Source organism: Octopus bimaculoides, chromosome 23 (genome assembly GCF_046866305.1).
Source record: "Octopus bimaculoides isolate indiv1 chromosome 23, ASM4686630v1, whole genome shotgun sequence".
In the NCBI taxonomy this organism is placed as follows: Eukaryota; Metazoa; Mollusca; class Cephalopoda; order Octopoda; family Octopodidae; genus Octopus; species Octopus bimaculoides.
In genome coordinates, this window is record NC_142950.1 from 19,674,852 (window position 1) to 19,689,008 (window position 14,157).

General features: G+C 37.4%; 1 protein-coding gene across 4 annotated transcripts in view; it reads left to right on the plus strand.

Moving 5' to 3' along the window:
• Positions 1 to 14,157, plus strand: part of LOC106879043 (prolow-density lipoprotein receptor-related protein 1) — a 315,430-nt gene that overhangs the window by 145,863 nt on the left and 155,410 nt on the right. For all 4 annotated transcript variants that reach the window (XM_089340178.1, XM_089340176.1, XM_089340175.1 and 1 more), the window contains 5 exons: positions 1,087 to 1,252; positions 4,273 to 4,492; positions 9,637 to 9,823; positions 10,755 to 10,868; positions 12,342 to 12,587. In XM_089340178.1, the coding sequence (XP_089196304.1) occupies positions 1,087 to 1,252; positions 4,273 to 4,492; positions 9,637 to 9,823; positions 10,755 to 10,868; positions 12,342 to 12,587 (933 nt within the window). The remainder of the gene's footprint in view (positions 1 to 1,086; positions 1,253 to 4,272; positions 4,493 to 9,636; positions 9,824 to 10,754; positions 10,869 to 12,341; positions 12,588 to 14,157) is intronic.

Sequence of the window (14,157 nt, forward strand, 5' to 3'; positions counted from 1 at the left end):
TATATATATATATATATATAAAAAAACAGAAAATGGAAGAAGACCGTAACAGGTGACAATAAAACATTCGGACAGTTAGACAATACAAAAATGGACTGTAAACAGGCATGGTTGTGTGGTAAGAATTTTTATTTTCCAATGACATAGCCCCGGATTCAGTCCTACTGTGTGGCACCTTGGGCAAGTGTCTTCTACTGGAGTGTTTATGTCCTCATAGCTTAGTGATTTGGCAAAAGAGACCAATGAAATAATACTAGGCTTTAAAGAAAAAAAGTACTGAGATCAATTCATTTGACTTCAAATTCTTCAAGGTGGTGCCCCAGCATGACCACAGCCTAATGACTGAAACAAGTAAAAGAAGGAAAAGTCTCATTCATACAGTGTCATCTGTTTCCTGTTCTCCACAATGTAACTTGTCTTGGCTATTAGTTATTCAATAGACTGAGAGATTATTACCTCTCTTGGAAAGAGGCAGAGATTGACATCAGGAAGGACATCTGGTAGTTGAAAACTCTCTTCCAACTTACTTTTATCTGTCAAACTTGCTTTTGCAAGTATTGTAAAGCAAATGTGAAAACAGTCATGATATAGGAATCTGGAGGCTGATATTCAAAATGGTGATCTTTGGTTTTAGTTATATATGACTGCAGGATTGCTAACAAAAGTAAAGTAATTCAGAAAAATACAAAAATAGACCAGAGTGCTCTGAGTAAGCAAAATGAATATGTAAATATATTAAATTTCAGTATATTCAACCAAAGCTGCAATCACAGGTCACTCTCAGGCTTCTGGCCTTAAAACAGCATTCACCCTGGTCACAATGATAGTTGAAAACAAGTGTCACTGTCATATAAGCAGTGTCATTCACTTCCAGTAATCTTCAAAAACATGTCTGGCCATGGAGAAATAATACCTTGCTTTGAAACAGGTGACAGGAAGGGCATCTAACTATAGAGAATCTCCTTCAATTAATTTCTTTTTTACCCCATGTAAGCATGGAAGAGTGGAAGTTAAAAGAATTATGATGATTATGATGAAGGTGATATTAAAAATGATAATAACGTATTGAAATTACTTTTCTTCTAGGAATTGCTGATATTGCGTATGATTGGATTGGTAAAAACTGGTATTTCTCTCATAAAAATCGTGGAACGATATTTCTATGTACTGAAAATGGTAAACTATGCCAGATTATAAACCATATTGGTAAAGGGCGCAGAATACGATCGCTGATTCTAGATCCAACTAAAGGGTAAGTGAATAACTCCAGATTGTTACTGCTCTGATTAGGGCATTGAAATTAACAAGTGAACCATTCTGTTGATATTGTGTGTGCTAATAGTTGTGGAGGGCTCAAGAACAGTGGTTAAAATTCTCTGATTATGGTAATTTACAGGATTGAGATACACTACAGAACAAACTTCGTTTTAGCTTATTAAACTATCTTGTTTTTCAATGCAAAATTAATTTTGTGTTTAAATAAATATTAACAAATTTGGCCAAGAAGTGTAAATGGGTAGAAAATGTTTGGACAAACTATCAGCTAATGTAGACATTTTCACTTCCTACTCTCATTTTTATAGTTCGGCTCTATCAAAAGCTGGCTACAAACAAGATATTGAATATGAAAACCCTAAATGTATGAATACCAGTAATAATAATGATAGATGTATTGATGGTAGTGATAATGTTAATAATGTATCAGTAAAGTGGCAGACAAGACAAATTCGAGTGATAGGGTTACACTAGTTTATATGCCTGTGCAGTCTAACAACTGGCATGGTCATCTAGTGAGATTTTTCCTATTCCCCTAGTTAGGTGTTGTATGTGATACTAAAGGAACACATCATCTAACCCTATTAACCTTCGGTGGCACATGTATTTTATCCCATATATAATATATTATAGTGACCCATACATTTTGATTACCTATTTAACTTCAGTTACCTATAAATCAAACTAGAAATGTAACTAACGGATAGCTACATACCAGATAACTTATAAATGATACTGATTTGGTATATCCTCCTCTCCTCTCTGTATTATATAATATATATTGGATAATTTTTACTTCACCTTCTAAACTCTATAACTTGAATAACAGGTGATATGCTAATACCACTACTCATTTTCCCTCACCCATTTTATAATGCTTTGTTTTAGGTATACGTATCTTTTCTATAAGTATGTATGTTTATAACCTGTAATGGATTTCTATCAGTATCTTACCTATCTTGTACCTGACTCTGAAAATCATCACACAGGATACTACCAACCTTTCATCATTGGTTTTAATTATCAGAGTTCTCAGAAACCCCTTATTCTGCTTTGTATCATTTCTGAGTTCTATTCTGTTTAGTGTGCAACTACCTTTAAACATCCTGATAGTTGTATAATCCGTGTTATTGCTGTTGGTTATTATGCATTATTATTGCTTCTATATCAATATTACCGTTTTGGTAATATTATCTCTCACTCATTATTGTCACCACTCTCTCTAGTTATAACCCTGAATTTCTAATTAATTTCTTTCTCTTTCTATTTAGTTTTAAACTCTTATTATATGCTTAATTTCTTTATGTACCTATTATCTTAGTTTCATCCTCAGCTCTGATCTGAGTGTAAGTAACTGCTTACTTAGAAACGCATGTAAGTGTAAAAGCATAGCCGGAACCCTTGTCGTCATAACCAACCGAGTGCTCCTTTACTATATATAAAAAAGAATGACGGATTTTATGAATTGGCTTCATTGTGTTATTTCTTATGTATAATTATGCTTATTTCTCAATTAGTCTTATTTCATATATAATAACTAGTATATAATAGTCTACTTATATATGAACTACATAGTTATGTTTATACCTATTTCTTTCTTCCCCCTAATTATAAGTGTTAGACTCCTCATATACACAAAGGTACATCTCTTTATTTATCCTTGATTAAGTCTGGTACTTATTCGGTCAGTCTTCCCTGCCGAACCGCCAAACCATGGGGATGCAAACACACCAACACTGGTTGTCCAGCAGTGGTGGGGAAACAAACAAGATACAAACACACACACACACACACACATATATATATATATATGTATAAATACATACATATATATATATATATATATATATATATATATATATATATATATATATATATATATATATATATATATATACATATATGACGGGCCTTCTTCAGCTTCCCTCCCCAAAATGCACCCACAAGTCCTTGGTCAACCCAAGTCAGTCAGAATGGGTACTGACCATGCTTGAATGGTGCCTTTTACTGGCCACCGGCATGAGAGCCAATCAGGCATCTCTGACAATGACCATGCTCAAATGGTGCTTTTTACGTGCCACCAGCTTGGGAGCCAGTCAGGTGGCACTGGCAATGACCACACTTGAATGGTGCCTTTTACATGCCACTGGCATGGGTGCCAGTCAGGTGGTACTGGCATTGGCCACAACAATGACTTCACTTGACTCAACAGGTCTTCGCAAGTACAGCTTATTGCCCAATGATTGAAGGGTACTCTTAAATGGGCCGGTTATGCACCACTGGCTTCAGCCATGGTTACGATCTCACTTGGCTTGCCAGGTTTTCTCAAGCACAGCACACATCTCCAAAGGTCTTTGTCACTTGTCATCGCCTCTGTGAGGCCCAACATTTGAAGATCATGCTTCAGCACCCCATCCCAAGTCTTCCTGGGTCTGCCTCTTCCACAGGTTCCCTTTACTGCTAGGGTGTGACACTTTTTCACACAGCTGTCCTCATCCGTATGCAACATGACCATACCAACTCAGTCGTCAAAAAACAATACCTCTGTCAGGGTGGATGAACTCAATGACCATCCATCAAACCACAAATTGAACAGGGATTCCTTCACCATTTTTGATTCAAGCATTGCTGATTCTGTTGACAACTCCTTCACTCACTTCTCTCTCTCTCTCTCTCTCTCTCACATGCACACACATATATACATGTTTGACATCCAGTGTTGGTTTGTTTATGTTCTTGTAACATAGCAATTTGACAAAAGAGACTGATAGGGTAAGTACTAGGCTTTAAATAACAAAAAAAGAAAAAAAAAAGCACTGGGGTCAATTTGTTTAACTAAACCCTTCAAGGTCTGACCCAGCATAGCCACAGTCCAGGGACTAAAACTAATGAAAGATTGTGCTGGACCAAAAGAATGTACTGCTATATTCTGTAGTAATGTCTACAGATATATTTCTATAAAAATTCATCTTCATGTTTTCTTCATCTCTTCTACAGCTTTCTGTTTTATGCTGATTCCATTTCACATGTGATCTCTCGAATGACACTCGAAGGTAAAGATCTGAAGTCTTTGGTACACAAGAAGACCTTTTATCCAGCTGGACTGGCACTTGACTTTGCTAATGAGCATGTCTATTGGTCAGACACATTTTATGAAAGTTTGGAACGAGTCTCGTATACTGGAGACGATCGTAGTATTGTCTTTCACGGCATTCAGGTAGGTTTGTTGGTTTGATTTCTTTCGTTTCTAATTTTACCTTTTGTTAAGTTGGTAAGCTGACAGAATCATTAGCATGATGGGCAAAATGCTTAGTGGTATTTCGTCTGTCTTTATGTTCTGAGTTCAAATTCTGCTGAGGTCAACTTTGCCTTTCATCCTCTCGGGGTCAATGAAACAAGTACCAGTCAAGTACAGGGGTCGATGTAATCAACTTAACCCCTTCCCTGAACTTGCTGACTTTGTGCCAGAATTTGAAACCAATTTTACTTCAGTTGTTGCTGCTACTGCTATCTGCATTTCTATTGTCACCCTAACCACTACTGTTGTTTGCTTCTACTACTACTACGATTACTTCCACTACTTCTATTACACCTATCCTAGTTAATCTCAGATTCATTTATTACTGATCTAAGGTAATACTCAATTTTTTTTCCATCTTTGATTGCATTGTATGCAGTAGACGTATTTAGATATGAAACAGCATGAGAAATCCATACTGGTTATAATTTCTATAAAAAATCTGTAGTGATAGTCTTAAAATGTACTTCAAAATTGATCATCTGGTTTAGCACTTAAGCAATACTTATATCCATTAATTCTGTACATTTCACATCATGTTCTCTGCCAGAAATTTGGAAAAGACATGCTGTACTGCTTGGCATTCAAGCCAGAAGCTCCAATATGAACATTTCGAAGTGTTTGGATGTCACTCTAAGGACATGTACTAAGAGAGATAAAAAATTAAACATCCAGTCAACGTCATAGTGTTTAGAGTGAGCACTAGTGATGGCAGTGTTATGTCTCCATTCATCTTCCCACATGGTCTCAGACACAACATGGAAGCCTACATCAAGTGCCGGGTGGAGGTAGTGCTGCCTTGGGTCAAGAGGGTGGCTGCTGGAAGACCTTATGCCTGGCAACAGGATTCTGCACCTTGCCACACAAATAGGAGAACCCAGTCATGGCTGTAAGACAATTTCTGCAACCACCTCACCCCTAACATATGGCAGCCTAACTCCCTAGACTGCAGCCCCCTTGATTATTGTCTCAGGCGCAGTTGAGTGAGAGACCAATAAAACTACTTGTAACTAAAGGCAAGGATTATGTCAGCTTTCACCAACTAAAGCAAAGAGACTGTCCAGAAGAGTTGCAGGAGATTACAAAGTCTCGTCTAGGGCCCAAGGTTGAAGCCAATGGCGATTTTGTTGAATAAATTTACTCTTTAGTATTTTAAGATATTTTTATGTAATTTTGGTAAATATATCTGTTAATATGAGACGTCGGTGTTATTTTCATTCTTACATTATTTAGACGACAGTCTACTCACCACATCTTGTATATATAGATAAGTATTTATATATATATATAATATTATAATTATAAATAAGGGCAAAAGAAAAAGTTTTCTATGCCAATATGCTGAGAAATAGACTTGAAATCGTCAATCACAACATACAATATACATCATTATGAATACACGTTCTGCTGAAATTGAGGAAAGCAAGCTAACAGAATTTTTTTTTTTTTAATGCGATGACCTCATTTTGTGTGAAGTTGTTAAAACCTTTGCCAGCAAAGGTGGCAGTTTTACTGCATTGTTGGCAGCCTCGTGTTGATTATCTTCAGGTGTGAAGCCCTCATAGTCCTGGATACACTCTGGCCACACCTTCCAGCATGTGAAGAGGGTTTCTTTTTTCATATCTTTAAGAGCAGAATGGATGACTGACAGGCACATTGCAATCATGAAGTTACACCAGTACTCCTTTAACTTGAAATTCTCGTCCGGATCCATTGCATCCACAAGATGTTGGAGAGAGTTCCGAGTGTAAAGTGCCTTGAAGGCACGAATCACACCTTGATCTATAAGCTGGATGAGGGCAATGGTGTTGGCAAGGAGGAACTTCACTTGGACTCCCTCATGATTCAAATCCAAAGAGTGACCACTAGCATTCTCCATAACAAGCAACACCTTGAATTCCATGCAAACATTTTGGAGGTATTCCTTGGCTTGAGGGATGAAACATTGGTAGAACCAATTCAAAGTTAGACTTTTTGTAATCCAGTCCTTGGGATTGTGTATCCAGTGGACAGGCAACAAGTTTTTATTCTTACTTTTGAAGGCTGTCGGGTTCACAGACTTGTGGATAAGTCCTGATTTTATCATGAAGCCAGCAGCATTGCCATACATAATTCGCATCACTTTGTCTTCTGTGCCTTAAATTCTGGGGCTCTGGCTTCCTCCTTCATGATGTACATTCTGGAAGGCATATATTGAAAACCTGTTCCAGCTTGTATCCTTTGTCCTCGATGATCTGCCTGAGAGTCTTGAGGTACTTCTCGGTTGCTTCTTCGTCTGCTAATGCTGTCTCTCCATGCAGGGGAACACACTTTATTTTAAACCGTCAGACCATCCCTTACTGGTTTGAAAATCTTCGGGCTCCAGTGCTATCAATGGTCTTGGTTTCAGTTCTTCTGTGCCTTCCACTCCGTCTCCTCTGTTAAACTGCTGGTATAGTTTACGTGCTTTCACACAGAGAATGTTACTGCTTAAAGGGATGTTTTTCTTCTTGCAGTCACTGATACACAATGCCAAGGCAGATTCCATCCTGACAAAGTGCTTGTTTCTCATTATTGTTATCTTCTTGGCACTTTCACAGAAACTTACTTCTACAGTAGTCCTGATTGCCACCTTGATCTTCTTTATGTAGCGTATGGTGCTTTCGTTGACAACAGAATAGCAACCTACTGCAGCATAGCTTTTACCATCCCAGAACATTACAAGTTAGAATAAACATAAAATGCTGTTTTTATGGAGTGTCTATTTACTTCTGCTATGTCTGTATATGTATGTATGTGTGTGTGTGTGTGTGTGTATATATATATATATATATATATATATATCATCATCATCATCATCGTTTAACGTCCGCCTTCCATGCTAGCATGGGTTGGACGATTTGACTGAGGACTGGTAAAACCGGATAGCAACACCAGGTTCCAATCTAATTTGGCAGAGTTTCTACAGCTGGATGCCCTTCCTAACGCCAACCACTCAGAGAGTGTAGTGGGTGCTTTTACGTGTCAGAGAGAGAGAGAGAGAGAGGTATATATACAGGCTGTGGTGAATAAACTGTCATCTCAATTATGCAGAAATGAATGAAAAGGTTGCAAGATGCAACGAAAATTTTAGAAAAAAAAAAGAAATAAGTGGAAATTTTACCCTTGAGTGTGTTAAATTATAAGGCACTAAAAGAGAATGACTCTCCCCAGACACAACAGAAAATAACACTGACATCTCATTGTAACAAATATATTTGCCAAAATTACATAAAAATATTTTGAGATACTGAAGAGTAATTGGTTCAATGTCAGTGTACCAATTATTGGGGCAAAATTACCTTTACAGTTGGATGCCCTCTGTTATTTTCTCAACTGTGAATTAAGAGTAGGCAGGTGATTGTTATTTTTGTATAACAAGTTTTTCTGTGTGCAGGTGTGTCCACAATAGGTTTACTTGTGTATCTCTACTGGAGGATGAAGAGCAACAGTGACCTTAAACTAATAATCTTTATGTTCTGATAATTATTTAATGTGGGACTATATTTATATATATAGATATAGATATATACATATATCATCATCATCATTGCTGACATGGGTTGGACAGTTTGACAGGAACCAGCCAAGCAGAAGACTACATCAGTTTACTGTCTGGTTTGGCATGGTTTTTATGGTTGGAATCCCTTCCTGACACAAACCATCCACTAGAGTGGACTGAGTGCTTTTGACGTGCATTAGCACAGGTGAGGTCAGTTTTGGCAAGGTTTTTACAGCTGGATTGGAGGAGGTTGTCTTGTGTCAGATGAGGAAAGGCTAGAGTGTGACTGAGAGGCAAAAACAGGTGTCTTGCTATAGAGGAGGTACATGGTTACCTCTCCAGAGAGAGAGAGAGAGGTTACATGACAGAGGACTGAAATAGGTGTACTGCTGTAAAGGAGATACTTGGTTAACTAGCCAGAGGGAAGTCCAAGAGAAGAAAAGATAGTCACCAAGAATGATGGCAAAAACAGATGTGCAGAGGGAAGAGTAAGGGAAAGACAGTGAGAGAGAGAGCAGGAGAGAGACGATGGTGAAGTGCCAGGGTATACTCATAGGGAACAGGGATCAGAGCATAGATGAGATGGTAGAGTAAGGAAGAGAGTGATACATATTAATGTTTGTTTTTATGTTTAGTTGTAATAAAACCTATTTTACATCAGTCTGATAGGTTACTCTATACTTTTGTAGAGTACAAATTTATTATTAACAAGTAATATTTGTAGCCACTTTAACATGGCTGTCCATTCGAGTGGATTTTACTGTGATTTTTTAACCCCAGGCAGATATTTCCTCTAGCTGGTTAACGATGCACAGCTGCACTAGTACTTGGGATCACCAAGTAACATACACGCAGGACAAGGCTCCTTCACAGAATGGGTAGGAGTCAGTATTAAGGGAGGTGGATGTAGAGGGGCTAAATTAGGAACGAAGGATGGGAACAGGTAGGTATCTTATTGAAAAGGAGATACATGGGTACCTCAGGAGGAGGGGTGCTCTCAACATACAAGGTGTTTAGAGAGAGAATACAAAAAAAAAAAATTAAATAAACAACTAGAAATAATTAATTAGGAAGAGAATAAAAACCATATTAGTCATTGACTGATGTTATTTTAATGGGTTGCCTTAGCCAAGCATAGCCTTTACTGTTCGTGTTCATGTAAGTGAATGTACAAGACTGTACACTTGTTGGTGGAAGAGAAATATATATATTTCTGAGAAAGAAATCTTGATTCTTACTGAAGTCAATGTTGCTGTTTATCCTTCTGGAGCAAAGCTGGATCAAGATTTTATAGGCTTCTGTACTGGAAATACTATGAAACCCTCTCTGTGAAATTTTCAGTAACTTGTCCCTAAATCTCTGGAGCCACCCCACCCCACCTGCTCCATTGGTAGAGAGCCTTTAGCTGCAGCTTCTAATGCTCATGTACACATTTAAAAGTTGCTGTCACATTAATTTTATTGTTTTTGTTTGAAATAATTTGTTTTACTATTTTCATATCTCTGTGTCTTCGTGTCTTGTAATGGTTTTTCCTAATCTTCAGGTGAAGCATGTCTATGGAATATCCCTCCTGGAAAATTCTATATACCTAGCTTACCATTACTTTGGCACCATCAACAAGTTTGACAGATTTGACCACACTTCCAAACCAGTAACAATAAAGAATTTTTTGACAAATCCAACTTCCATCCATGTCTACCACCGACAAAGGCAGCCTGACTTGGAGAGAGGTAAATATTTATCACATCTTAATAAAAGAAAAGAAAAAAAGGAAGAAACAAGGATATTAAACCCAGGTATTTCCTTGCTTTGATCCAATGGTAGAATGCCTGTCACATTTACAGCAAATGTCCAACCCATGCCAGCATGGAAAACAGACATTAAATGATGATAATGATTGGGTCATGTCCCATGGTTCATATCCCATGGACAGCCTTCAACTCATCCTCTCTGAAGGGTTTTTAACCCAGTATTTACACACTATTATTTATAGTTTTATCTGTTTCAAGATTCACCACTCCAAAAAAGAATTATTTCATCTTTGCTTTCTGTGTTCAAATTCCACTGATGTTGACTTTGCCTTTCAGCTTTTTGGGATCGATTAAACAAGTACCAGTCGAGTACTGGGGTTGATGTAATCAACTTACTCTGCCCCCATTTTCACCTACCCACCTACTCTGCCCATGTTTTTTTGCTACAGACATTGTCCAAGTTGGACATTATCTTGATCACAGTCACCACCTGAGAAATACCTACAAAGAGTGATGGCCCCTGCCTCCTGACAAATTTCTATGAAATTTGTTCTTTATGTCTTTGCAAATGACTGGCTTTATGCCAATATTGGTGTAAAAGTCATGGTTACCATAACCACAGTGAACGGCCTTGAGCAAGGTGTTCCCAAGTACACTGCTCCAAGTTACAAGGGTATTTTGAGAGTGTTTTTGTTTCCCCTTCTTTGGTCTACCACTTGACCAAGAGCCAACAGTTAGTTCACCAATGTCAAAGATCCTTGACAACTGGTAAGATTTTGTACTGGAAATAGCTTTATTCAATCCATGCAGGTAGAAGGAAAAAAAAAACATGTATATGAAGTTGTTGATTATGGTAATGACCTATAAAACTTTAAAGTTTATTTATCTTCTTTCTTTCTCTTTTTAACAGTGGATGACCCAGACTGTGAACAAATAATGGTTTCTATACCAACTAAAGGGAAAGCTAAGTTAAAATGTATGTGCCAGTCAGGATATGTGATTACCAATGGAACCAAATGTACAAGTAAGTCTGCTATTGTCTTTTACTTTGCCAAATAAAAAAACAATTCTGTTTCTTAACACTTCTATACAGATATATCTCATAACCACCATACTTGACAGCACAAAAAAGGTCTTAGTGTATTAAGCATGTCATATTTAAAGCAACTTTGCATATAGGGTGCAGGTGTAGGTGTGTGGTAAGAAGTTTATTTCCTAACCACATGTTTCTGGTTTAAGTCCCACCGCATTGCACCTTAGACAAGTGTCTTCTACTATAGCCTCAGGTTGACCAAAGCTTTGTGAGTCAATTTGGCAGACGAAAATTGAAAGAAGCCCGTTATATATCTCTATATCTATAAAACAGGGGATGTGTGTGTGTACGTGAATGTCGTTTATGCACGTCCACAAATTAGCACGCATGTCACTCCAATTTTAGGAGAAAATTCGGAATGACCCTATGTGCATTTTAGTGAACTTTCTCTCTCAGAGGTACCCGCGTACACCTGTAAAAATCGATAAACTTTTGCCAATTTTGAAGTTTGTTGACATGGCGAAGTCAAATCTGTGCGTACGCGCGTGAAGGCGAGAGAGAGAGAGAAATTGTATATTTGTGAGACGGAGGGTGAAGGAGACATACATTTCTTTGCCAGCGTCTGTGTGGTAGGCAGTAAGCAAACATAAAAAAATACCCCCCATCTCTCTCTCTCTCTCTATCTCTCCCTCCCTTACATAAACATGCCAGTTATCTCTCTTTCTTTCTTACACACACACACAGCAACATTACACACAAAACACATGTTGCCAAAAAGAAATAGACATGGCGCTGTAAGTGTTTATTGAGCGAAAACACCTAAAGCTCCACGAGGCTCCTGCAGGTGGCGACCCCTGTTGTACTCTTTCGCCCCAACTTTCTCTCACTCTTTCTTCTTGTTTCTTGAGTAACGCTGCGATGGACTGGCGTCCCGTCCAGATGGGGGGGAAACACATACGCCATAGAAACCGGGAAACCGGGCCCATGAGCCTGGCTAGGCTTTGAAAGGGCGAAAAAAGAAAAATAAGGGTGCACATTTCTCAGAATTAGACTGAGCTGAAGTAAATCTAAGTTTTTTTTTTTTGTAATTTATTAGCTGCTGAAAAATTGTTTGAAATATTTATTATGATTTTATTTGTTTTGAAAATAAAAAAATGTTGTGTCAAATACATAAGATTAGTTATTAGTTCTTTAATAGCATATAAGGCAACCATTTTTCCTCACAAAAAATGTTTCCAAAAATTACCCCAGATCTTATATGTGAAGTAGGGGCTTCCATAAGCTTTGATACACTAAAAAGATTTCTGGTTTTTTTTTTGCCTGTTGTGGATTAAATAGCATGTAACCACTCAAGCCAGGGTTTTTTAAAATGCACATCCATGTCTCTTTTATGCCATCAAATATGGTAATTTGGTCTTTTTAGTGCAGAATAATTAACATGATTAAAATTTTTATTTACTCTAGAAATAAATGAATCTGAATTCCTGTTGTATACAAATGCTGAAGAAGGAACAATCGTTGGGGCATCGATGCAACCAAATTTTAAGAATGACATGATGAAACCAGTCCAAGGTTTATTACGACCTGCAGCTATTGCCTTTGATTCCCAGTCAGGCCATATTTTCTACTCTGACATTGCACGGCGACAGATTGGTCGATATGATGTAAACAATGAAACACTTATAGAAAATTTTGTCAATGTTACACATGGTATGTTACCATTTTTGAAAATTTTTATGTTGTTTCAATACAAGGTAGGTCAAAAGTTATGCATCAAAACTTTTGACATTTTATTGGTATTATTATTATTATTATTATTATTATTATATAAGGCAACGAGCTGGCAGAATCGTTAGCACACTGGACGAAATGCTTAGCGGTATTTCACCCCATCGCTACGTTCTAAGTTCAAATTTCACTGAGATCAACTTTGCCTTTCATCCTTTCGGGGTTGAATAATAAAGTAGCAGTGAAGTACTGGTATCAATGTAATCAACTAGTCCCCTCCCCACAAATCTGAGGCCTTGTGCCTATAGTAGGAAGGATTATTATATTAAAGGCAGTGAGCTGGCAGAATCGTTAGCATGCTGGATGAAACGCTTAGGTGTATTTCACCTGTCACTACATGCTGAGTTCAAATTCCACCAAAGTCAGCTTTGCCTTTCATCCTTTCAGGGTCAATTAAATTAAGTAACAGTGAATCACTGGGGTCAATGTAATCAACTAGTCTCCTCCCCTCAAATTTCAGGCTTTGTGCCTATTGTAGAAAAGATTATTATTATTATTCATTTTGTTCATCAGTATGTGTGTGTTCATTATTATTTTATTTATAATATTCAATTTTAGAAACATGGAAGCATGTCTTTAACAATTCCAGAGTGCATTGAACTTATTTTGTGTGTGATGTTTGGCTGTATATAGTAGTTTGTACAGATGTGGCTCTGTGGTTAAAAAGTTGTCTTCTATAGTTTTTTGAAATGGTAGTTAGGTTCCATTCCCTGCCCCCTAAATATTTAAAATAAAAAAAAATCATATCAACAAATTTAGGTTTGTAATTTAGGAATAACTCAGAAAGATTGAGTTTTTGTAGCTGCTCGGTTGAGTTACAACATGAATCTTTTCTAATAAAATGTTGCCAAATTTGTATGTGAAGTGTGTCTTGATAAATTGTCAAAAATAAATATGTTGTTGAGAATCGGTCAAACTGATTAAATATCTCAAGAAGTGAGAGCAGTTTATTGGTAGTAGAATTGTCAATGGAATTGGTCTAATTGATCAAATACCCATGACAGTGAGGGAAGACTTGTTAGAATGTTAAACAAATATCCTGACCTTAATCTGTATCCTGTATTTGGGCTCTGGTTTGAGAGTTCCAGAGCTTTGAGTTGTGTGGAACCACCTCTTAGCCACTATTTATTTCCAGGTCTACTCTAAACCCAGACTAGTAGTACCTGTCAGGATCCCAGCTATGGGTTAACTAGCATGTAACCACCCAAGCTAGAGTTTGTTGAAATCCATCAGATGCAGTATGGTGGATATGACCCATTTGGGCAAATTAATCTTACTGAATCAATGGCAAATATTACAAGATGTTGAGCAAATGAACAGATAAAAAACTGTCAACAATCAGGATCAACCAGTCCATTTAGTTAACTACTGCTATCATCTGTAGTTGTGGTGTGTGCTGATGAGTTATTTTAGCTAGTGAAAGATTTATGTGACTAAAACTCAAACCAGACATTCATACTACTTCCCTCAATCACTGGTGCGGAAGAATTGC